Source organism: Ascoidea rubescens, assembly GCF_001661345.1.
Source record: "Ascoidea rubescens DSM 1968 unplaced genomic scaffold ASCRUscaffold_1, whole genome shotgun sequence".
NCBI classification, from domain to species: Eukaryota; Fungi; Ascomycota; class Saccharomycetes; order Ascoideales; family Ascoideaceae; genus Ascoidea; species Ascoidea rubescens.
In genome coordinates, this window is record NW_017962913.1 from 2,580,678 (window position 1) to 2,604,329 (window position 23,652).

Below are 23,652 nucleotides of genomic sequence, written 5' to 3' on the forward strand. Positions count from 1 at the left end.
CTGCTTCTCGGCGTCACTCTCCAGCTGCTGTTTCTTCCTGCCATTGCTGGTCTCTCTTCACCATGGATGTTCATGGTTCCTCTCTGCAAAAGATGCCTGCTGCCCATCGCGCCTTGCCTTCTTTTCCTGCTGCTTCTGCTGCTCAAAATGGCGACGCTGCTGCTCAAAATGACGATGCTTCCAACACCGGCGAAAACAATCCAGCCCGCGCTTATGAAAACAAGGAAAACACCTTGAACTTGCTTAGTTCGTCTTTGGTTCTGAACTCTTCTCCTTCGAATTCTGGAAAACCTACTTTGATCACCAAGATAGCTTATAAACCTTCCAAATTGAAGTCGCGAAGAAGGTCCACAAGACCAAGAACCACTCCGGTCTCCTACTTTCCAAACGATGCTGACGATTTTGAGGAAGAGCTTATAATCGATTCAGATTCAAATTTGCTGTCAAAGAGATCTGAGTTACACAAGGATTCTGCTTCTTATGCTTCCTATAAAGAAAACAACTATAACACAACTGCTAACGATAATACCACTGCTACTAGTAATAATGTTAATTACAATAATAATAATTACAATAATGATAATGATGATCATGATAACAATAATGATAATGATGATAATGATAATGTTAATGATAATGATAATGTTAATGTTAATATTAATGTTAATAATGATACTACTAATATTAATGATGATAACAATACTGATAATATCTCTACGAAAAACTCTGACTTTGCTGCTAATTCTGACTCATTATTTGTTAGAAACCCGGGAACAAATCAGCTCGAATTTGTTGAACCAAAACTTGCTCATTCTCTGCCTGGTGTGACCGGTTATTCCTTAAGCACTTTACCTCCTCCAAAGGTAAGAAAGGACGCTTTATGGCCTTCAACTTGGAAAAAACTGAAACTTTTAAACAAATTAAACAACTTCAATCAAAATCAAAATCAATTTGATTTTAAAAATTTTAAAAATCTTCAATTATCTCATCTTGAAAACGACTCAAAGGACTTAAAACACATTAATGGTTTAACTGGTTTAACTGGTTTAACTGATTTAGCTGATTTGATTGATTTAAAAAAATTGGGAAACTTGAGAAATTTAAAGGATTCAGAGTTAACTAATAACAATTTAAATATCTCAACTTCTTCTGCCGACACTAACAAAAGAAGAAAATTCACTAAAAAATCTACAAGAAAACCTGGTCCAGGTAGAGGTCACAAGAAATCAAATTTGAAAATCAAAGTCCCTTCCTCTCAAAAATTACCTCCAAATCTGAACAATAATTCGGTTTCTCCAATTTCTAATTTTGATATCAATATCAATATCAATAACAATAACAATAACAATAACAACAACGATCTATCTTCAAATTCAAATTCAAATTCAACCTCAACTTCCCCTACTCATTCATTTCATACCTCTTTTCTTAATCAAAAGGAAATCGACCTCTTGATTGAAAAAAAAAACGATAACGCGATCTTTCAAAAGGAAATTTCATTAAACAAGAATTTGAAAACTAAAAAATCCGAAAACATTACTTCTTCTTCTACTTTAAGAACTGGTCTAATAAAAGGCTTGAATCCTTCTTCAAAATCTGGTTTCGATCAATATAAAGACAAATTCGATTCAAATAAAAATAAAACCTATATTCTACAAAATTTTATTCAAAATGAGTATGAGAGGTTAAACGAATACCTCAACTTGAGCAATTTAAATAATCCTCTACAAAATCCCTTACACAATCTTAATTTAACTTCAACTTCAACTTCAACTTCAACTTCAAATCCAATCCTATCTGGCAGAAAAAATAGACTGTCAAGATCTACAACCCCAAATAGTCTTTCAAATAATATTACCACAAATTTATCAGCAAAAAGAATAAAAAAATTAAAAGTGTATGTTTTTCTCTTTTTTATCTATTTCCGGTTTTCAAATTAAATTACTAACATGGCTTTTTTAATCTAATAAAGTAAAAAAAATGAATTAAATCCATTCGGTTTTACACCTCCTGAACAGCTAATGGGAAATTTCAAGTTACAAAACAATGATAATGATATAACAAAGGTATGTCTTTTGAGACAGTTTAATTTCAATAAAATATTAAACAACTACTAATATCTTTTTCTTTTTTCTTTTTTCTTTTTCTTTTTCTTTTTCTTTTTCTTTTTTTTTAATATTAGAATAATGAGGATTTTTGTGCAGCTTGTGGAGAACCTGGAATCTTTGTATGTTGTGAATCGTGTCCAAAATCATTTCATTTTACTTGTTGTAATCCACCATTTGAAGAAGATAACATTCCTGATGGAAGCTGGTATTGTAAAGAATGTAAAGTGAATAAACTTCCAAGCAGTTTTTTCAACAAGTTATATGGGAATGAATATAAGAAGATGGGAATATTTAATAAGTTATTAAGACAAGTTGAAAGAGTTAATCCAAGATCTTTTTTATTACCAAAAAAGATCATTGATAGATTTCAAGGAGTCAGCAGTAATAAAATTGGGGAGTATCAAGATTTGAATACTAAAAAACCAACCAATTTCACTAAAAGAAATAAATACGAAGACCAAAACGATAATAAATTAGTCTTTGATAATAATGGAGAGCCGTATGTTTGTTATAGGTGTGGGAAATGTGGAATAGCAGATAAAACTATTATAATTTGCGATTATTGTGATGTAGTGTGGCATCTAGATTGTTTAGAACCTCCATTATCAATAGTTAAAACACTAGGTAAAAAATGGAGATGTCCCTTACATATTGAAGACTTGCTACCAAAAGAAAAAAGAAAGTTAAAGAAACCAAGATATGTTGAAGTTCTGACGAGAGGATTTAAAAATGATGGAAATATTGAAATAATAAATGAAACAGAAACAGAAGAGTATTTTGCAAATTTGGAGAAATTAAAACAAGCAGCGAGAGAAAAGACTTCAAAAAGTTTCCAGCTCGATTTATTCATGAGTGATGAAATTAATAGTGTCAATAATGTTGATGATGTTATAAATAGTATTAATATTAAAAAAGATAATAATAAAAGTGGTAATGGTGTGAACAATGAAAGTATAATAATTTCTGATAGAACAATGAGTGAAGGCACTTCTGGGAATGGAGGTGTTGTAAATAATAATGCAAAAGAAAAAATTGGTAAGATCAAAATTAGAAATGAAAAAAATGGAAATATTAATCACAGTAATGGATATAATGATAAGAGAAAGTATAATAATGGTAATAAAAGTAATAGGTATAATCATGATATTATTAATAGTGACAATAATGCTAATAATGATAGTTATAGTTCCAACAATATGGTGGACTTGCCTATACCACCATTTTTTGATTCAGTTGATAAAGGAAATGGAGTCTCGGCAAATATGGGAAAGGAGATGACAAAAATCGTTGAAAAGCCTGAAGACAACGTTTATGTGATGAGTGAAAATGGAGTAATTTTAGATTTTATTGGAACGGTGGAAGATAGGAGACGAAATGAGATAAATTCAATACATCAAAAAATCAATGCGATAAACTCCAAAAACGTCGAAATTTTGAACACATTGGTAGATAATTTTGAGAAACACAAAGATGGTAAAAGTGACGATATTGAAGCCATTCGAAATTTATTTGAATTGAAAATCAATGGAAACAAAAGAGATTATAAGAGAAACCTCCAGAACTTCAACAGACTAGTGCAAACAGCCTCAGATGAAATAACCAACAATGAGCCAGGCCCCTTTGTGAGGTCGCCCGAAGCATCACGAACCAACAAAAAGAGAGCCATCAGCGAGCTCTCTAGGCTAGACCGCCAGAAAAACGTTTCTGAGACCCAGAGCGATGCACCTGAGGAAGAAGCTGTTCTGAAGACAGTGAAGATGAGAAAGGTCCAGCACAGTCAGGAGGTGCAGTTGAATTTGAGCGAGAGCGAGATAAACGAGTTGATTAGCATCCATAGGCTCGTCGAGCTCAAGGGCAAGGACAAGTTGATGGAGTTCCTCAGGAGCTAAGTAGATACATAGAAGTAAACAACACAAGCACCACAAGCACCAAAAATATTGTCCACAAACATCATCCACAGCAGTCCCAAACAGGACTTCTCTTCCCACGTGATCATCACGCTCCCAACTGTGTTTGCTATAGAAGAAAATTTTTCTTTGAGGCCAAATCCTTTTCTTTCCCACCACCAACACCACCACCGACACTTGCCCACAACATGACTGCTGCTACTGAATCTGACTACACAATTGCCAACTCTGACGTTGTTGCGAAATATCGTGTTGCTGGAGACATTGCCACCAAGGTCCTTTCTGAAATCAAGAAACTCTGCTTGCCAGGAGCCAAAATCTACGAGATCTGTGTCCATGGCGATGAATTGATTGATGATGAAATTTCCAAAATCTACAATAGCAAAAAAAACAAAGTTGACTCGAAGAGCATTGCTTTTCCTGTGACAATTTCTCCTAACCATATAGCTGCTCACTTGACTCCAATTAGCTCAGAAGATCCTTCAAATTTAACTTTGAAGAAAAACGATTTGATTAAGATCCAACTTGGTGCCCAAGTAGACGGTTTTGCTTCAATTGTAGCTGACTCATATGTGGTTGGTTTAGACAAAAACGAAAAAATCACTGGCAGAAACGCTGATGTTATATCCGCTGCTTATTATGCTACTGAAGCTGCTTTAAGAACAATTAAAGAAGATAAAAAAAATTTTGATGTGACCTCAATTGTATCAAAAACTTCTAAATTCTTCAATTGTACTCCCTTAGAAGGCATGCTATCTCACAACCAACAACGTAATGTTTTAAACGGTCCAAAAGAAATCATCATTAACCCCAGTGAAAGTCAAAGATCTTCTGTTGTTCCAGCAAAATTTGAAGTTGGTGATGTTATCGGCTTAGATATATTGGTATCAACTAGCACTGATGGTAAAGTTAAACCAACAGATATCAGAACCACCATTTATAAATTAACTGGAACAAGTTACTCATTGAAATTAAGAGCTTCTCACCAAGTCTTGGGTGAAATGAAGAAAAAGGCCTCCAATTTCCCATTTGCTATTCGTAACTTATCCGATCCAATTAAAGGTAAAATGGGTTTGATAGAATGTACTAACCATAACGTTATGACTGCTTATGACATTATGACTGAAAAAGAAGGTGAAATAATTGCTCAATTCTACACCACTGTTGCTTTAACCAAAAATGGTCTAGTTAAATTAGCCTCATCTAACTTTGATATCTCAACTGTTCAATCTGAAAATAAAATCACTGATGATGAACTTTTAAAATTATTATCTACTCCTTTAAAAACCAATAAGAAGAAGAAATCAAAAGCTAAAAAAGCTTCTTCAGCTGCTGAAAAACCTGCCGCCACCTCAGTTCCTGCTACAAAAGCACCACCAGCACCAGCACCAGCACCAGCTACTAAAACTGCTAAATAAATCTGATAACTTATGATATATTTTATCAAAACCTATTTTTATATTTATTCAAAAATTTACTCAAGGGTTTTTTTTAGTTGACATAAAGTCCAAAAAATTTTTCTTCGTTTAATTTTTTTTTTTTAATTTTTTTTCTTTTTTAATTTTTTTTTTCTTTTTTAATTAGCGTATTTAATCTAATGTAATTAAATGAGTTTATTTTTTATCTTCATTAAGAGGATAAAAGATTTTTAGAAACAATTTCCAACAATTCTACGTTACTCTTTTCAAAGTTTTGAATTTTTTCCCTAGCTTCCACCCAATGTTCTCCACGGGAAATATCGTTTTCGTGTTTACGAAAATCTTGAAAAAATTTCTCGATTTCTTCCTTAGTTCCATGCTCTTTTAAAAGCAAATAAAGCCATACCCAACAATCGCCAATAGATCTATCTTCATTTATCGCTTTTAAAAACCATGATTTGGCCTTGTCGAGTTTGCCATCCATTAACATATATTCCCCAATTGATAATAAAATAATTGGGTCATTCTTAGTCTCTTTCATCGCTTTCAAAATTATATTTTTTCTTTGTGATTTTTTTTTGATAAACTTGATTTTTAATGACCAAATCTTGGCTGAATTTGGCAATACTTGGAGTGCCTTGGAAATTAATGAATCGATATTTGATCTGTCTTTAATATTGTTTCGAATTTCCAATTTGATTTTTTCACACCAAATATCTTCATTATCTTTATTTTCAATTAGTCCCCTGTCAAGCATTGATCTTGATCTTATTATGTTTTTATCCGCTTTTTCTATTACTTTTGAATATAATATCCAAATTAATGGAGAATTTGGACAATTTTCAATGCCTTGTTTGTATGCTTCTTTGCTTTTAAAGAATTCTTGTTTCTCCTCAAATATTTTACCTTTTTGAATATAAAATTCATCATGCTTGGGTAACAATTTGACTCCTTCTTCAATCAAATCTAATGCTTTATCACTATTACCCAATTGCCTTTCTAAAATAATGCTTTTACACCATATTTGAGAATTGTTTGTTAATCCCTTCCGAGCTTTTGATAATAAATCTAAAGCTTTGTCATAATATTTATTGGAGGATTCTAATTTAATTGCTGCAAGCCAAATTTCTTCATTTTGAGGTAATTTTATTATTGCATTTTCAAGAATTTCTCTAGATTTTTCAATTTCATTATTGATCCATTTTTCTTTAGCATATCTAAGCCAAAACTCAGAAACTTCAGGGTTATACTTGATTGAATCTTGATAAGTTTTATAAATATCACTATTGAATGAGTGGTTCTTTTCAAGAATCATTAATTCTTTCCATATTGAAACTTCTGTTGGATATAAATGTACGATATAAAGTAAAATTGATCTAGAAGTTTCGAAATTTGACGACGCTAAAGCAAAGTCAAAATCGTCTTTTAACAAGGCAATTATCTCATCATTGTTCTTATTATTATTATCATTTTTAACATTACCATTATTTATCTCTTTGCTTTTTCGTTCAGTTATTACTTTAGTTACTTCTTGATCAATATTTAATGTTATTGTTTTATTTATAATTACTTGACACGTCAATATAAAATTTGAATTTTCACACTCCATTGCATTTCTTAGCCAATCTTTCCTTGATATTGAATTTTTATGATTTTTTAATCTAGAAAATCCAATATTAAATTTTTCTTGGATAATTTCAAACACGTCTTCTTTGGATGTATTATTTTTATTTTCAAATAACACCGATTCTTCTAATTTGCAGATTTCAATTAGTATTTTATGAGAGCTTGGAACAGACTTAAAAGCATCACTTAATATTTTCCTTTTACTTTTAATATTTTTTTGAATTTCAAATAATTGTAACCATAAATCAACTGATTTTGGAATTAAAAACAATGCAGTTGATAATAATTTTTCTTTTTCTGGATCATCAGATTCAAGATCAATTGAAATTTTCCACAAGTTAACATTATATTTCAATTGTTGTAGAGCCTTTCTTATGATTCTTCTTTTATCAAATAACTCATTTTCCAAATTATAAGCCTTTAACCATAATATCTCACTTTTGGGATTATAACTCAATGCTTCGGTTATCATTTTTTTACATAAAACTAAATCATTTAGATTTAAATTTATGTTCTCCAACCAAATATTTTCATCTTTTTTACATAAATTACAACCTTGATTTAATAATTTTTTAGCAGTTTTAAAATTTTTCGATTGGATTTCAATTTTAGCGCTTGAAATCCAATTAGAAACGTTATAAGGATCTCTTTTTCTTAAAGATTTGAAAATTAGTCTTGATTTATTTATGTCTCTTATAGCCTGATCATCGAATAAAATGGATTTGTTAATATTTGAATCTAAATTTGATAGGTAATCATGAGATGAGAGCGAGATTTTATTAGTATTATTTTTATCCAAGTTGTCCAATTTGGCGCCTAATATTTTTATTCTTGAAGAAGATAAAAGACTAAAATCAGTTCTTTCATCCAATTGGTTTTTTATAAATTCTACATTTTGATCTTGATCTTGATTTTGATTTTGATTTTGATCATTTTCATTAGGATTTATCATATAATCAGTAGCATTTTGATTTTTTAAACCGGTTATTAAAGAATCGGGAATAGCATAGGATCTTTGTTGTGATTGTAGTAAATCTCTTTCCCTTTTATTTCTTTTAGTTAAATCACCAGGTTCAGGTAGATTTAACCATTGGTCATCAGTTATTGTGGCTAATTCTCTTTTTAAATCCTGAAATTGAGAATTGATGTCGTTGATGCTTTGTGGATTATTTATTATAATTTCGTTTGAATTTGAAGGAGATCTTTTTCTCTTTTTTGATTTTGTGGAATTTGAATTGGGTGGAATAATTTTTCTATTTTGCAATCTTTGTTCAATTTTTTCATAAATTTCATCAGCTTCTCTGTCATCTTTGTCTAATAAGTTTGTGCTTAACAAACCTTCTTCATCTGCATCTTGATAATTTTCATCATCATTATTGTCATCATTATCGTTGTCGTTATTTGTATTAGTATCAAATTTTTCGAAATTTTGATTAAAATTTGGTAAAGCTGAACCAAGAGAGCCAATATCAGATCTAGTGGAAAACCCACTGGCACCACGACCGATACCAGCTACATACCCACTGGGGGCAGTCATATCAAGAAAGCTTTTCTTTTCCATAATAAGAGTTTGATTTGCTTATTATTTCCATTGATAGATCTATTGATCTGTTGATTTACTGATAAAAGTGCAAGAGAGTGAGGGAAGTCCGTAGTTAAGCACGAACAAAATAGAGCGGGTTTCGGGATGATAAAACTACTATTTTAGAAAGCGCCGAACAGACTGAGTTTCGAATTGAACAAGAGAAAGAAAAGAAAAAAGTGAAAGAAGTGAAAGTGAACCTAAACCATTTTTGATAATTGAATATAATATAGTATATAAATATATGTAGACTAATACAAGAAAAAAGTGAAAGAAAAGAAAGATTTTGTAGAGCATGGAGAGATAATCAAAAGAAAGTGCATGAGGGAAAAAAAAATATAATATCAAAAACATTATTAACAGTACATAACATTTAAAAAAAACAAGAATAACAAAGTGAACAATAAGAAGAAATAAATAAAATATAATTAAAATAATTATAAAAAGTACTTTTAATTTTTATTTATTTTTAATTTTTATTTTTTCATGTTTCTTCACAAACTTTATTGATATAACGAATTTTTTCTCTTTCTTCAAATGTGTCGTCATTTAAGAAATTGTACAAGATTATATCGTCTAGAATTAATTTTGAGACAACTTGTTGAGCTTTTGTTGAAATTTTACGGTTTAAAGCAAATTTCATAACAATTTTGGAGACTTTGTTAAATTTGCCGGAGTTACTTAGGAATAGGATATTTTGATTAAGATGGTTAATGTGGTTGTGAGAATTGTTTCTTGGATAATTTTGGTTATCAAACTGGGAATCATTAAAAGAAAAGGGAGAGTTGAGTTCTCTTTTGACCATGATTTGATTATTATTATTATTATTGTTGTTGTTGTTAAAGGAGTTTGGTTGATTGTAATCTCTTTTGGGGGTTGGATTTGAGTTTGTGTTTGGGTTTGAATTTCTAGATTTGGAAGGTTTTTTTTTGACAATTCGATTGTTAGTTCTTAGTGGGATTAGGCTGCCATTTGCAGATCTGATTTGAGGAGATTTGCTTTTAGTTTTCAAAAGTTTAATTGATTTGGGTATTAACTGAGCTGAGCTTGATCTTTTGTTGTTATTTGAGCTTGTGTTATAGCCACTTAGTTCTAGCATTTCGTTATCTTCGTCATTTAGATCGTCATCTTTTGAGTTGTGTTTTTGCAATATATCAGTGTTTGAAAGGATTTGTTTTTGGGATTGATGGGAGATGTTGTGGTTATATTGAGAGTCGGTGTATTGGTTATTGTATTGTAGTTGATTCAAGTCGTTGTTATTGTTGTTATCGTCAGTGTCTGAGTCGTTATTGTAGACGTCTGAGATTGGGACGTTTGTGTTTGAGTTGTTGTAGTTGTAGTTGTTATTGTTGTTGTTGATGAGGTGGTTGTTGTTGTTGATGTTGTTGTTATCATTGTCATCGATGTTGGAGTAGTTGTCGTTGTTGATTGAGTTGTTATCGTTATCGTTGTAGTTGTAGTTGTAATTTTCGTTATTGTTTTCGTTTTCGTTCTCGTTTTCATTATCGATTTCATTTTCGTTATCATTATCATTATCAATTTCGTTATCGTTATCAATTTCTTCACCTTCAACGACGTTGACAGTGTGATTTAAAGGTTGGTTGTAGATATATTGGTCATATTTAACAAGATAGTCACAAGCGTGGGGGATGCAGAATTTTTTAACCCAACTTTTTTTTCTTTGGTATCTTTTGACAACGTCTTCATCCTCGATGAATTTGTTTAGGGCAAAGTAGTGATCGACTTCGTAGTAATCTAGGTTAAAGCAACCTTTGCTCATTAACCAGACAAAGCCCTTCGCGTTGTCCTTGATGAAGCGCCAGTAGGCGTGTTCGTCTTTGAGTATTTTCAAGTGTTTTTTCAATTTTGTTTTGTCGAATTTGTTGACTTTTGCTTTTAGTGGAAAGGCTAGGTCTAGTTCTTTGGTGATTCTATCCCAGGAATCCCTACACCAGTCGTTTTCATTTTTTTCGTAAAAGTTTTCAGAAGACTCTCTTATGAGCAAGTTGATAAAGAGATCGTTCATTTCCTTTGACCATTTTGTGGCATCGATGCCAGTTCTGTCGTAGTAGCCGACGGAGTTTGGAGGAGTGAAAGTTGAAGTGGAGGGATTCGATATTGTGGAATTGTTATTTATTTGCAAATTTGAGTTTGAGTTTGAGTTTGAGTTTTGGGATAGGTTTGTGTTTTCATTGTCTTGGGGATTTTGGTTATCCTGAATGATTTCGTTATTCTGGGGGCTGTTTGTGGTTTGAATATTGTCGGTGTTATCGTTATTTTGGGGGATTTCGATGTTATTGTTGGATTCAATGTTATTGCTGGATTCAATGTTTTGGGTGTTTTGGGAGGTTGGGGAGGTTGGGGAATTTTGGATATTCTGGATGGCGATGGGGCTGTTGGGGCGATTAGTGGAGTCGTTGTTGATAATGCTGTTGATACTGCTCATGTTGTTGATGGTGTTGTTGAGTAGATTGTCGTTGTTCAAAGAGGAGTCGATGGAGAGAACGGCTTGGGAGTCGGAGGATTTTAGATTGAGCAAAGTGTGAGTGTGATCATCTTGATCTTCTAGTTTGGGGATGATGGCAGAAGAAGGATTGTTGGTAGCAAGAGCGAGAGGACCACTGGAGAGATCAGACATGGCACAATTGGTATGGTTGGAAGCAGATGTTACAAGGCAGTTGAATGGTAGCAAAGAAAGGATGGAGAAAAGAAAAAAAGGTGCGAAATGAAGAGAAATGAGGAGAAATGAGCAGAAGAAGCAGCAAAGCAGAAGAAGAGAATGATGGGCAGGAAGAAGAAGAAGCAAGAGGAAGAAAGAAAGAGAGGAGGCAGACGCTGGCGTATTTATAGGAAAAGGAAGGGAAACAAGGGGCGAGCGAGAAAGGCCAGGCAAAAGCAGAGAAAAGAGAGAAAAGAGAAAAAAGAGGAGGTTCAGTGTGGGAATTGCCCAAATCCTGAGCTGCTAGCACCTCCACAGCAGCCAACAGGAGCCGCTGCGAGCCCACTCCGTGCGGAAGCTCGAGCAGCTGCTGCAGCGCCAGCCAAACCACCCCGCGGGTCCGCCCGCGTCCGCTGGATCACGTGGGCCGCCCGTGCTGCGCAGGTGCCGGCCCGATTGGGGCCCGTCCAGCCGCGGGCTCCAGTTGCTGCTTTTGTTGCTGCTGTTGGGGCCTGGGAGCCTCCTCTTCCATCTTCCAGCCGTCGCCATGTTCCTCGCCACCGTCCGCAGCGCTGTTCCCAAGCCTCTCGCTCGTCTGTTTCAGCGAGCCCTTTCCCTTGAGGCCTCCTCCCCAGTGATTCCCGAAGACAAGCGCCAGTACGTTCCTTCCTCTGGCTCTTATCCCAAGGGCTTCAGAGTGGGCGCCATTTCCTCTGGAGTCAAGAAGCACGCCCACTTGGACTTGTCCATCATCACCTCAGCGACCCCCTGCAACGCCGCTGGCGTCTTCACCACAAATAAGTTCAAAGCTGCTCCCGTCGTCCTCGACAGACAGATCCTCAACGATTCAAAGGGTAAAAATATCCATTCCATTGTCATCAACAGTGGTTGTGCCAACGCTGTTACAGGCAAACAAGGTCTCGAAGATGCCACCGAAGTGTCCTCTCTTGTTGACGCTTTGTCTGTCCCTTCTCACAACGAAAGGCCTGTCCACAACTCAACCTTGGTCATGTCAACTGGGGTCATTGGCCAGTTGTTGCCCATGCACAAATTGAAAGCTGGAATCACTGCCATTTTCAATTCAGATGTCTTGAAAGATGACCACCAAAGTTGGTTGAACTGCGCAAGAGGCATAATGACCACTGACACCTTTCCAAAAATTACCTCCAAATCTTTTCTGATTGACAATAATACCTATAATATTGTTGGTTTGGCTAAGGGTGCAGGCATGATTTGTCCCAACATGGCAACAATGCTAGGCTGTTTCATCACTGATGCCCCACTCTCTACTTCTGCTTTAAATTCAATCTTGAAATACTCAGTCGATAGATCCTTCAACTGTATCTCTGTCGATGGTGATATGTCAACTAACGATACAATCTTGCTACTATCAAACGGTGCTTCTTTGTCTGGCAAAAAAACCGACGTTATCAATGAAGACTCTCCTTCTTATTCCCAAATTAGAGACATTATCACCTCCTTTGCTCAAAGTTTATCCCAGCTAATCATTAGAGACGGCGAAGGTGCCACAAAGTTCGTCACCATAAAAGTAAACGATGCTGAATCCTACGACGACGCAAAGAAAATCGCTTCATCAATTGCCAACTCCTCTCTAGTCAAAACTGCTTTATACGGTCAAGACGCAAACTGGGGCAGAATTCTTTGCGCAATCGGCTACTCAGACATTGACATCAACCCTGAAACAATCAACCTAAGCTTCATTCCAACTGACGGCTCCTCCCCTTTGAAACTACTTTCAAATGGCGAACCCGAAATCGTTGATGAAGAAAGAGCCTCCCAAATCCTAAAACTAACCGACCTAGAAATCTTGGTCGAATTAGGCACCGGCAAAGGTCAAAATGCTACCTACTGGACCTGTGATTTATCCCATGAATACGTCACCATTAATGGCGACTACCGTTCTTAGTTTGCTATAAATATTTAATTCATACTCTATCATCATCATCATTATCATCATCACATACTCACTTTTTGCTCAATAGATAGACCTTTTCTTTTTTTTTTTTGTCTGACCACGTGATGCCTTCATCTACTTACTTTTTTCTTCCTAGATTCTGATATCAAGTGTAATGAAACGAATATTATTTATTCTTGTATGTAAATAAACCAAAAAAAACAACCAAAAAAAACAGACACAAACATAAAAAAGGAACTAGACAATTTGAAAGATAAGGAGATAACGAAATAGCTGGAAAAAAAAAGACTTATCCAGCATCTGTAAATACTTTAAAAATGAATATTAACAATTCCATTGGACAGTTCCCTGTCCCGAAACATTCTATTAACAATAATAATAGTAATAATCATAATCATAATCATAATCATAATCATAATCATAATCATAATCATAATCATAATCATAATCATAATCAGAATCAGAATATCAATAACAATCTCAATTTAATTCAACAACAACAGTTTAATCAACAGTTTACTCAACAACAACATTTTCTTAACAATCCTCAAAATATAAGCATCAATAATATAACTCCAATTCATTCTCAATCTCAATTGCTCAATATCATTAGCATTAATAATAACGTTCCCAATAATATTAACAATTCCAATACAATTAGCAATAACATTGGTAATAATATTGGTAATATTAGCAATATTAGTAATACTAATAATACTAATAATACTAATAATACTAATAATACTAATAATACTAATAATACTAATAATACTAATAATACTAATAATACTAATAATACTAATAATANTAATAATATCAATAATACTAATACTAATACTGATGCTAATACTAATACTAATAATACTAATAATACTAATAATACTAATAATACTAACATCACTAACAATCCTAACAATACTAACAATATTAACAATACTAACACCACTAATATTAATAATAATACTGTTGATATTAATAGTAAGGAATATAAAAAGCTTTTGGAAAACCCAACATCTGATTACCTATTTTACAAACAAATCATCCATCGTGATAAGAGTGCATTGAGCTATTTCGATCCAAATCTGTATCACCACCAACAACAACTAAACAATGGCGTACCAAATTTCCAAGATGATCCAAACATCAAACTCAACATGGACTTGTTTAAAAATTTGGAACAAAATTTGCAGTATTATAATCAATTAAAACACCAAAGAATGACTAGCATTACTAATTTAAAGAACCCCAATTTGCTTAATAACATAAGTAACGTGAATATAAACAACGCAAATAATTTGAATAATGGGAATAATAATATGAATAATGGGAATAATATAAATAATGGGAATAATATGAATATTAACATCAACACGGAAAGTATATGGGGAGACGGATATAAAGGCTATGGAAACAATTTCACCAATACAAAGACACGAGTTATACTACCCAATTCGAAAGAATGCCATTTTCAGAAGTTGAGCAAGTATTTCAACGATGTCAAGCTATCCAATTCATTGAACTTATCAAGACACCAAGATAAGAAATTCAAGCGAAAGAAAGAAGAGCTAGTGCCCATTCGATTGGAGTTTGATGTTGAAAAGGATAAATTTCGGTTACGAGATACATTTACATGGAATCTCAATGAAGAGTTTGTGTCGTTGGAGACGTTTGTTAAGATGATGATGGAAGATTACAAGTTAAATAAAAGTTCGTATACAGATGCAGTGTTGAAGAGTATAAAAGAGCAAATAAACGATTACCATTCGTTTGTGATAAACCGTTCTTCTAGTGAAGATCATGGTGATGATCATGATAATATTGATAATATTGATAATATTGATAATATTGATAATATTGATAATATTGATAATATTGATGATAATATTGATAATAATATTGATAATAATATTGATAATAATCATGATAATAATAATAATGATGATATTGATAACGATGACGAGGATAATGGATTTAAAAAGTTCAGTGAAAAGTTTAATAGATCTATTAAGAAGAAACCAATTGATTTAAGAATAATTATTAAATTTGATATCACATTATCTAACAACCAGTATATTGATAAGATCGAATGGGACTTGGGCAATCCATTGAATAATCCGGAGGAGTTTGCAGAGTCTGTTACAGCGGAGTTGTCGTTGCCTGGAGAGTACAGTACAGCTATAGCACATACTATCCGAGAACAAAGCCAGCTATATACCAAGGCGTTGTATTTGAGTGGGTATGAGTTCAATGGAGAATTGGTTAAAGAGGAGGAGATCAAGCGGTATTTGTTGCCGATTGTGGAGGAGCAAAATATATTTCGAAGCAATGTTAAGGAACAAAACGAGTTTACGCCTATATTAAAGGATATGGATAAATTAGGAATTGAAAAGCTAGAGAAGGATCGAGAAAGAGAGAGTAGAAGAAAAAGAAGAAACACCGGTAGGGTGTTTAATAGAAGAGGAATACCATCGTTGCCGGATCTAAGCGAGATTCAAAGAACGTTTCGAACAGCAGTGCCAAATTCTATATTGGCAGGAGGAATTTCATTGAGTGATAATATCGAGGATTATTATGAGTATTACGATGAACAAAAAGAGGTGTTTCTTAAGATGAAGAAAATCGATCGAAAGAGTGAAGAAGACGGAGAAGGAGAAGTGGAAGGAAATGGAGAAGGAAATGAGACTAAAGGGTATGGATTTGGAGAAGAGATCAGGAAAGAAGGAATTAATGTCAAGAATGAGTTAGAAAGGGGAAACAATTTTGGCAACGGTAATAATATGAATGTGAACACTAATATGAATGTGAATATGAACGTGAGTATGAATAGTAATGGCAATGGTAGTGCTGCTACTGCAGGTAGTGTTAATAAAAATAACAACAACAACAACAACAACAACAACAACAATAATAATAATAATAATAATAATAATGACAACCACAACATAGATAATAATGATAATGAGTTTAGTAATGATTTCAATAACGATTTCAATACGAATTTCAATAATTTTGGAAGCAATTTCAATGGTTTTGGGATGAGCAAAAAAAGAAGAAAACGAGATTTTGCAGAGGACTATGTTGATGAAGAAGAGGAAGATGAGGACGAAGAAGGCGAGCACAACGACTCACACGATGAAGACTACGTCGACAACGACGAGGACGACGACAGAGTTGTCTTCAGAAACCGCAAAGGCAGGAGACCCAGAGAGTTCTCTGCCGACGGGCGCCGGGGCGCACGCAGCTCCAGGGTGACGGTGCGTCGCGACGCGCACAGGTTCATAGTGACGGTAAAGTACTTGTGAGCACCAGCGGAAGCAAAAGCAGCAGCAACGCACGTGCAAAAGGTTAGCGCACACGTGAGCGACAAAGCGCACCTGATACACCTGCATGTCTGAGATTGTTGCCTGGCACAGCGGAGTGCTGGCGCACAGCAACCCTGCGGGGACAGGATCTGACTCGTTCTGCAATGACCAATGCCCGAGCGCCAATAACGGGCATAAGTAGTGGTATTCCGTTACAACGCCTATGCGACCCCTGCGCTGTGGCAGCTCGCAGAGGCAAACACGTGCGCGAGATGAGCACCAAGAGTGTGAAGTGGCGTGACTGCCCTGTGGCACCGGGTCAGATGGCGCAGGGGTGTGGCTGTGCCGTAGCGCCGCGGACGAGTGCGGTGTGGTACGGACATAGGCGTGATAGCAAGCGCTAAGCAGCTCCGGCAGCAGCAGCAGAAGGAGCAGTGTTCAACGTTGCACAAGCGACACCAATCCAACTTAGCTGCTTACCTCCTCTAACTCCTTCTTACTGTGCTTTTCCAAAGAGTTCCATCCTTTTTGTTGCTAATCTCCAAAAGTCTGTCATTTCTCTGCTTTCCTTTAAGCTTTTGGCTATCTCCAGAAGAAATTTGCTAACTTTTCTAATGTGCAACTCCATAATATTTATTTTTATCTGTGGTTGTATTCTTATCTACTTCATCTGGCTCCAATAATCCAGACACTTCACACTCCAATAGCCCAGACAGATCAAGCAAATCAATTCAAATCAATTCTACTCAATTTCATTCAGTTCCATTCAATTTATCCCAATAGCTTTCTCCAGTTTTATCCAGTTTTATCCAGTTTTATCCAGTTTTATCCACTTGTTGGTTGCAAGAGCTCCCAGCAGTTTTCTGCTTCCCTTTGACTAATTCGTTTAAATAGATTCTCATATTCAATTCAATTTCACTTCACTTCACTTCAATTTAATTTGAATTTTAAATTCTAATTTAAAATTAATTCCCTCTCTATCCATAGAGAAGTTGATTAAAAGTTTAAGCCCTTCTCAATTTATAAAAACAATCTCCCAACATTTATTAAAAAATCAATTATCACTCGTCAATCATTACTCAATCATTAATCAACTATTATTCATCAAATATCAAATATCAAATATATATTATATTATATCATAAAACAAAATAAAACACTAAAAATTAAAAAAAATATAAAACACTTTACTCACTTTTTTTTCCCTACTTTCTCATTTTAATTTTTCTTTCTTTTTTTTCTTTCTTTCACTTTCACTTTCACTTTCACTCCCACTCTCACTTTTATTCTTATCATATATCATCTTGATACACCCTTTCAGCAATTAATAACTAAACATGTCAAGATCAAATTGCAAAACCTTGACCTATGTCTTGGGCTCTTCTGATCCTCATAATGGCCATTCCTTGGGCATAAACAAGATCAAATATAATGTCAACAATAATACGCTATTCTCTTCTGGAAGAGATGGTATACTATCTCAATGGATTAATAAAAATCATCATCATCACCATAATGATAGTGATAATGATAATGATAATGATATTACTAATACTGATAACGATACCTATGATGAATATATCAACAACTACGATAATGATGACATCATAGATAACTCCCAATTATCAAATATAATCAATAAATCATATTCTTCCTCAACCTCTGACTACAATGACAACCTATTGAAAAACCTATCCTACAACCTAATCAAAAAGGGACTTCCTCTTTATCCCAATGCCTCAAATCAAAACTCTTACTCTCTACTAAATTATAATCATCTCCACTCAGATTGGATAAATGATTTTGAATTCATAGACCCTTCTTCAAATCTAGTCTCTTGTTCTTCTGATTTATCTCTTAAAATATGGAACTATAAAAAAAATATCAACCACTCCAACAACGACGACGATAATGATGATAATAATTATAATGATGACGACAACTCAAAAAATATCATCACCTCCAACTCAAACTCCAGCGCTAACAATGATGATAACAACAACAATAACAACAATGACTTGACAACTTTAGGATACCACAACGACTACGTCAAAGCTCTAGCCTATCCAAACTCATCCTTCAATCAATACAACTCAAACTGGATTGCAAGTGGTGGTTTGGATAAATTCATCAACATCTGGGACTTGAACAAACTATGCAAAATCCAATCTTATCTACCAAACGACATCAAAATATCTCTCAACATCATCAACTATTCTCCAATATCAACTTCAAACATCAACAACCCAATTGATTCCCTAACTGACCCAAATCTAAATCTAAACATCAAAATACAACAACTAAAATCCTCTCTCCTCTTAAACAACCAAAATATCCCATCAAACTCAATCATCCAACCCACCACCACCACAACCCCAAATACGCAACAAATCTCTTACTTATCTAATATTTTCAACAACAACATTTATAACAACAACCAAAACAACAAAACATCTCTAATTTTCAACAACTCTTCAAATAAGGGTTCCATCTACGCCTTATCTGCTACCGATAATCTAATTGCCTCTGGTGGCACTGAAAACATCATACACATATTTGATAAAAGAATCCCTTCAACAAACTACAACAACTTTAACGCTTCAAAATCAATCATAAAATTAATTGGCCATACTGACAACATCAAGTCCTTATTACTATCCGATGAATGGATTCTTTCCGGCTCTTCTGACTCAACCGTCAAACTATGGTCCTTGAAAAATAATAGAGTCTTTAAAACTTTTGACATGCACAACTCCTCAATCTGGTCTCTTTATAGTGACTTTAAAGATTTTAAAGTCTTTTATTCCGGCGATAAAAATGGCTACATCTATAAAACTGACTTGAGAGGCTCCAACTATAATTACTACAACAAAACTTGCTTAAATAGCTCAGATCTTACTAATAATGACGAAATCCCTAATACAAAATTACCAAAACTGAAAAATATTAACGATGACTACGAATTCTTAAATAACAAATTAAATGAAAATTTAGGTGTAGTTACAATGATTTCAAAACAATCTGCGGGCGTTTTATCAATAGCAGTAGAACCTGAAATTAATAAATCTTCATCTAGTGGTTCTAATGGTTCTAATGGTGACACTGAAAATATGGGAACTACTGTTGGTAAAATATGGTCTGCTACAAATAGCTCATCGTTATTCTCATTTAAAGACATCAACTTAAACAACCTAATCTTATATCAATTTTTAGTCACAACAAAACAGTTCAACAACAACTTCATTAATGATGCTTCAATAAATTTCTCAAATTTTAAGAAAAATTATTTAAATAAAAATTACTTTAATGATAATTTTTCAATTTCAAGTGTTACTTCTCCTCTAAGCAATATGTCTATCCATAACGAAGAATTCTCTTCGTTTAGCAATCCTGCACTTAATTCAGACACAATTGTTGATGATGATGATCTATTCGACCTAGTCTCCCAATTTTCTTCAGAGACTTCCCCTCCAAATGGTCATTCACCATCTTTATCAAATTTTGAATCCTTTCCAAACCAAAATGATGAATCCTTTAGCTTAACAAGTGTCATGAGTGATGATTTAATGAAATCAAATTTCCCCGATTTTAATGATAGTCCAACTTATGAATCAAGTTTTGTTTCAATAGCTGGTGGTCCAAGCTCCCAATTTATTAATATCGATGGAAAAGGTAATGCATGTAATAATTCTATTGAATCAATAAAAATTGAAATGTTATCAGAAGCCTTACCAACTCAACAAGTCATCCTAAAACCTTTAAACGACTGCTGCTATGATAAAATAAAGGGTCAGTCATCGATAGTTAAATTCAGATTACTAAATAATAGAAGAAATATAGTAACGTTAGAATCTGATGGCGATATTAAACTATGGGATATCCTAACTTGTTCAGTTATAAAATCATTTAAACTTAATAACGATACAACAGAAATTAAATCAGATGATGATGATGATGATGAGAATCTTGATGATGAAAAATGTTGTTCTGATGATGAAAATTTTAATATAAATGAAAGTGATAATGAAAGTGTTATTGATCATATGGAATACCAAAAGGATGCTTTAATAGAACTAGAAGCTAAACATGAAGAGGCATTTGAAAATATAATTCATAAATATCAAACAAATGAAACATTGAAAAATTGGTGCAAGGTTTCACTTAAAATAGGAAAATTATTTATAACAATAAGCCCTAAAACATTTCTCGATTGTGAAATCTATAAAGACGATTTAATGGAGGCATACGGAGAATTACTTGATGATGGATTTGACCAAGGTGAAATTGATAGAGAATTAAAAGATGTTGAACAAGATCCTAGTGAGATTCGATACAACTTAGGTAAAATAATCTTGAAATCAATGTTTTATGAATTTTTACAAAAAGAAATCAAGTTGGATGAAGTTTACCGTTACAAATTGATTAAAATTTTTGAAGAAAAAGAAATTTCAACCAAACAAAAGATTAATAAAGTTAATACAAAAATTAGTAATAGTAATAGTATTGATGAAAATTCAACTGAAATTGATATTATTAACGGTGCTAATGGCAATATAAATGGAAATGGAAATGGAAATGGAAATGGGCTAACTAGGTTGCATTCAAAAGACAGTGAAAACAATACGTATCTTAAAAAATTAAAAAAATTTGGAATTAAAAATACGTTTAAAAGACAAAATAGTATTAATAACTCAAAGTTTAGTAAAAGCAATCATCATTTAAATGGAGATAAAAATGAAAGCGATTTGAACAATTCAACTCCATCCTCTTATTCATTGAAGGATATTGATAAATCTAATGTTTCATTAACCATATATCCAGAGGTTGATGACTCATTGTCATCAATCATAAAAGATGTCCGAAATAAATACAATAGCTTGAATATTCATGATGTTGAAAGTTTGAAAGATACATCATATATATTATCTAACAAGTTTATGGTTCCAATAATTTCTAGTTTAAGTAATCTATCGCATTCAGATGAAAATGGTAAGAATTTGAAAAAAGGTCATAAAAATAGCAAAAATAATTCTAAAATTATACTATTAATTGATCAACAATTGCCAATATTAAAAGGCAACTCAATAAACCTATTTAATTGTTATGTGGATGAAATATCTAGTAATGAAGAAGTATTTAAAAAACTAGAAATAATGCTACCAAATTGGGTTGGTAGAAGTTTATTAATGGATCAATACAATCAATTTGAATTACCTAAGGTTACATTTGTTGTTGAAGAATGGAAAGATCCTAAGGAAAATGAAAATGAAAAAGAAGAAAATGAAAAGATTGTAAAGAGTAGTTCAACTTCTTTATTTTCATCCAAAAAGAACCATAATAACAATAGTAATAAAAATAATACTCATAACTCATTGCCGTTATTAGAACACTCATCATTAAGATTAAATGCAGCGAATCCAATCCGAATCAGGAAAATCTTGAGCTACATTATAGATAAATTTAAGAGTCCACCAAGTGAAAGCAAACAACTTAACCCAGAAGATTGGCTTGAAATTTTGTGCAATGAGGAAGTATTGCCATATAATATGACATTAATTACTGTTAAAACCAAAATTTGGAAATCAAGTACAGATGTGTGTTTAAGATATAGAAGAAAAAAGAATTAAAAATTAAAACTTGAAATTTAATATTTCAACGGGTAAATTAAAACCCACTTTTTATTAGTTTTTTTTGCACTATTTTTTTTACTATTTTTGTTTTTACTTTTTAAAAAATTTTTATTTTTGATACTATTTTTGTTGTTTTTTACTTTTTTACTTTTTTTCATTTGATATTTTTATTTTGTTTTGGTAACTTTTATCTAACTGTTTTTCATTTTGTTTTGAAGTTATGTGTAACGCATATTATGTTTTTAATGATTAATGATATAAACTCGCTCTTTTGAATCAATATTTTGGGAATCACAGGTCTGTGTAGCATGTAGTCGAATAAAGCAGCAAAAGCAGCAAAAGCAGCATATACCGCTGTGTGAGTTCCGAGGTACCGATCAAGTCACGTTCTCCGACCAGCTCCAGCCAATGAGCACGCGGAATAAAAGCTGAAAATTCTGAAGTTCTTTTTGGATTGGAAGATGTAAAAGAGGTGAAGCAGCTCCAACCATAACAAGAAAAGGTTCTTAAAGAAACATAGATTTTCGGAATATACAGCAAAAATGGCTAATGGTTACACTATTGCAGGAAAATTCTTTCCATCTCATGTTGTATGTTGTTTTTATATTCATTTTTGATTCAACTGTAACCAAATTGATATGCTCCAGTTTATTCTAGAAAACAATGATCACTAACAAATATTACTGTCTTTTTGGCTGATTTTTTCATTGTTGAATATAGTTATCTTTAGCAACAATTGGCACAGTTGTTTTGTTAGTTGCTCCTAAACCATGGAATAAGGTTGTAAGACCAGCTACTCCTCCATTAAATGCTTCATCTCCCGAAGAGGAAAAATTCATTAAAGACTACTTGGAGAAAGCTGCTAAGTTATAAATTAGATTAGAGAAAAATTAGAGCGAAGTTTATCAGAAAAAAATCAAAAATTAAAAATCAAAAACATTAATGTAAAGGTTTACTATAAATAATCACTATGAATTATTTTTTATACAAACAATATAAATAATGGTCATGGGGAAGATGTTTATATATTAAATTCCTTGCTTGCTGATCTATTTTTTTTTCATTTTTTATTTTTTTTAATTTATTTCATTGAGTCTTAAAAAACATATCAAAATATTTAATTCAACTAATTTAATTTTGCACTAATTATTAAATTAAGATATCAAAATACAAAATGTTGGAAAGTGGTAATTTCTTGTTTATATATACTATCTTTTTTTTATTAGATTCTTTCATTTGGTGTTTTTGTCTACTGTAATACATATTCTATTAAAAAACGATATAAATACCATCTGTAGTTGACTGGTAAATTCACCAAACTCATCAAAATGATCAAGTTCTTCAAATCCATCAGTTTATAATATTTATCACCAGTATTGTGGATCCCGCTCTTGAATATTTTTTTATTTATAGAATCAAAACAAGAAGGTTGATAATAATCATGGTGATGATATGTTTATGATATGATGAATTGTTGACTTATT

The 23,652-nt window shown here is 33.0% G+C and overlaps 7 protein-coding genes across 7 annotated transcripts; 5 read left to right on the top strand and 2 right to left on the bottom strand.

The window, feature by feature from the left end:
- Window positions 1-62: 62 nt before the first annotated feature.
- Window positions 63-3,997, top strand: RCO1 (Rco1p; the record flags this gene model as incomplete). The annotated part of the gene is made up of 3 exons (XM_020191507.1): window positions 63-1,897; window positions 1,973-2,066; window positions 2,183-3,997. The coding sequence occupies 3 exons, from the start codon at window positions 63-65 to the stop codon at window positions 3,995-3,997; spliced, it is 3,744 nt and encodes a 1,247-aa protein (XP_020050566.1).
- Window positions 3,998-4,203: 206 nt separating this feature from the next.
- Window positions 4,204-5,433, top strand: ASCRUDRAFT_28692 (curved DNA-binding protein; the record flags this gene model as incomplete). Its single annotated transcript, XM_020190066.1, has 1 exon — window positions 4,204-5,433. The coding sequence occupies one exon, from the start codon at window positions 4,204-4,206 to the stop codon at window positions 5,431-5,433; it is 1,230 nt and encodes a 409-aa protein (XP_020050567.1).
- A 106-nt stretch (window positions 5,434-5,539) lies between these two features.
- On the bottom strand, window positions 5,540-8,873 carry PRP6 (U4/U6-U5 snRNP complex subunit PRP6). The gene has a single exon (XM_020188580.1). It carries the CDS (start codon window positions 8,618-8,620, stop codon window positions 5,645-5,647), a length of 2,976 nt encoding a protein of 991 aa, XP_020050568.1. The 5' UTR covers window positions 8,621-8,873; the 3' UTR covers window positions 5,540-5,644.
- A 252-nt stretch (window positions 8,874-9,125) lies between these two features.
- ASCRUDRAFT_6111 (uncharacterized protein) lies at window positions 9,126-11,279 on the bottom strand (the record flags this gene model as incomplete). The annotated part of the gene is made up of 1 exon (XM_020191267.1): window positions 9,126-11,279. One exon carries the CDS (start codon window positions 11,277-11,279, stop codon window positions 9,126-9,128), a length of 2,154 nt encoding a protein of 717 aa, XP_020050569.1.
- Window positions 11,280-11,705: 426 nt separating this feature from the next.
- Window positions 11,706-13,236, top strand: ARG7 (glutamate N-acetyltransferase). The gene has a single exon (XM_020192485.1). It carries the CDS (start codon window positions 11,848-11,850, stop codon window positions 13,225-13,227), a length of 1,380 nt encoding a protein of 459 aa, XP_020050570.1. The 5' UTR covers window positions 11,706-11,847; the 3' UTR covers window positions 13,228-13,236.
- A 1,352-nt stretch (window positions 13,237-14,588) lies between these two features.
- On the top strand, window positions 14,589-15,815 carry ASCRUDRAFT_30397 (SWI/SNF chromatin-remodeling complex subunit SNF5; the record flags this gene model as incomplete). The annotated part of the gene is made up of 2 exons (XM_020190183.1): window positions 14,589-15,001; window positions 15,236-15,815. Coding segments are annotated over 2 exons (993 nt in total), but the record flags the coding sequence as incomplete, so codon positions are not given.
- A 2,060-nt stretch (window positions 15,816-17,875) lies between these two features.
- ASCRUDRAFT_6114 (WD40 repeat-like protein) lies at window positions 17,876-23,041 on the top strand (the record flags this gene model as incomplete). Its single annotated transcript, XM_020191268.1, has 2 exons — window positions 17,876-22,132; window positions 22,889-23,041. The coding sequence occupies 2 exons, from the start codon at window positions 17,876-17,878 to the stop codon at window positions 23,039-23,041; spliced, it is 4,410 nt and encodes a 1,469-aa protein (XP_020050572.1).
- Between the last annotated feature and the right edge of the window lie 611 nt (window positions 23,042-23,652).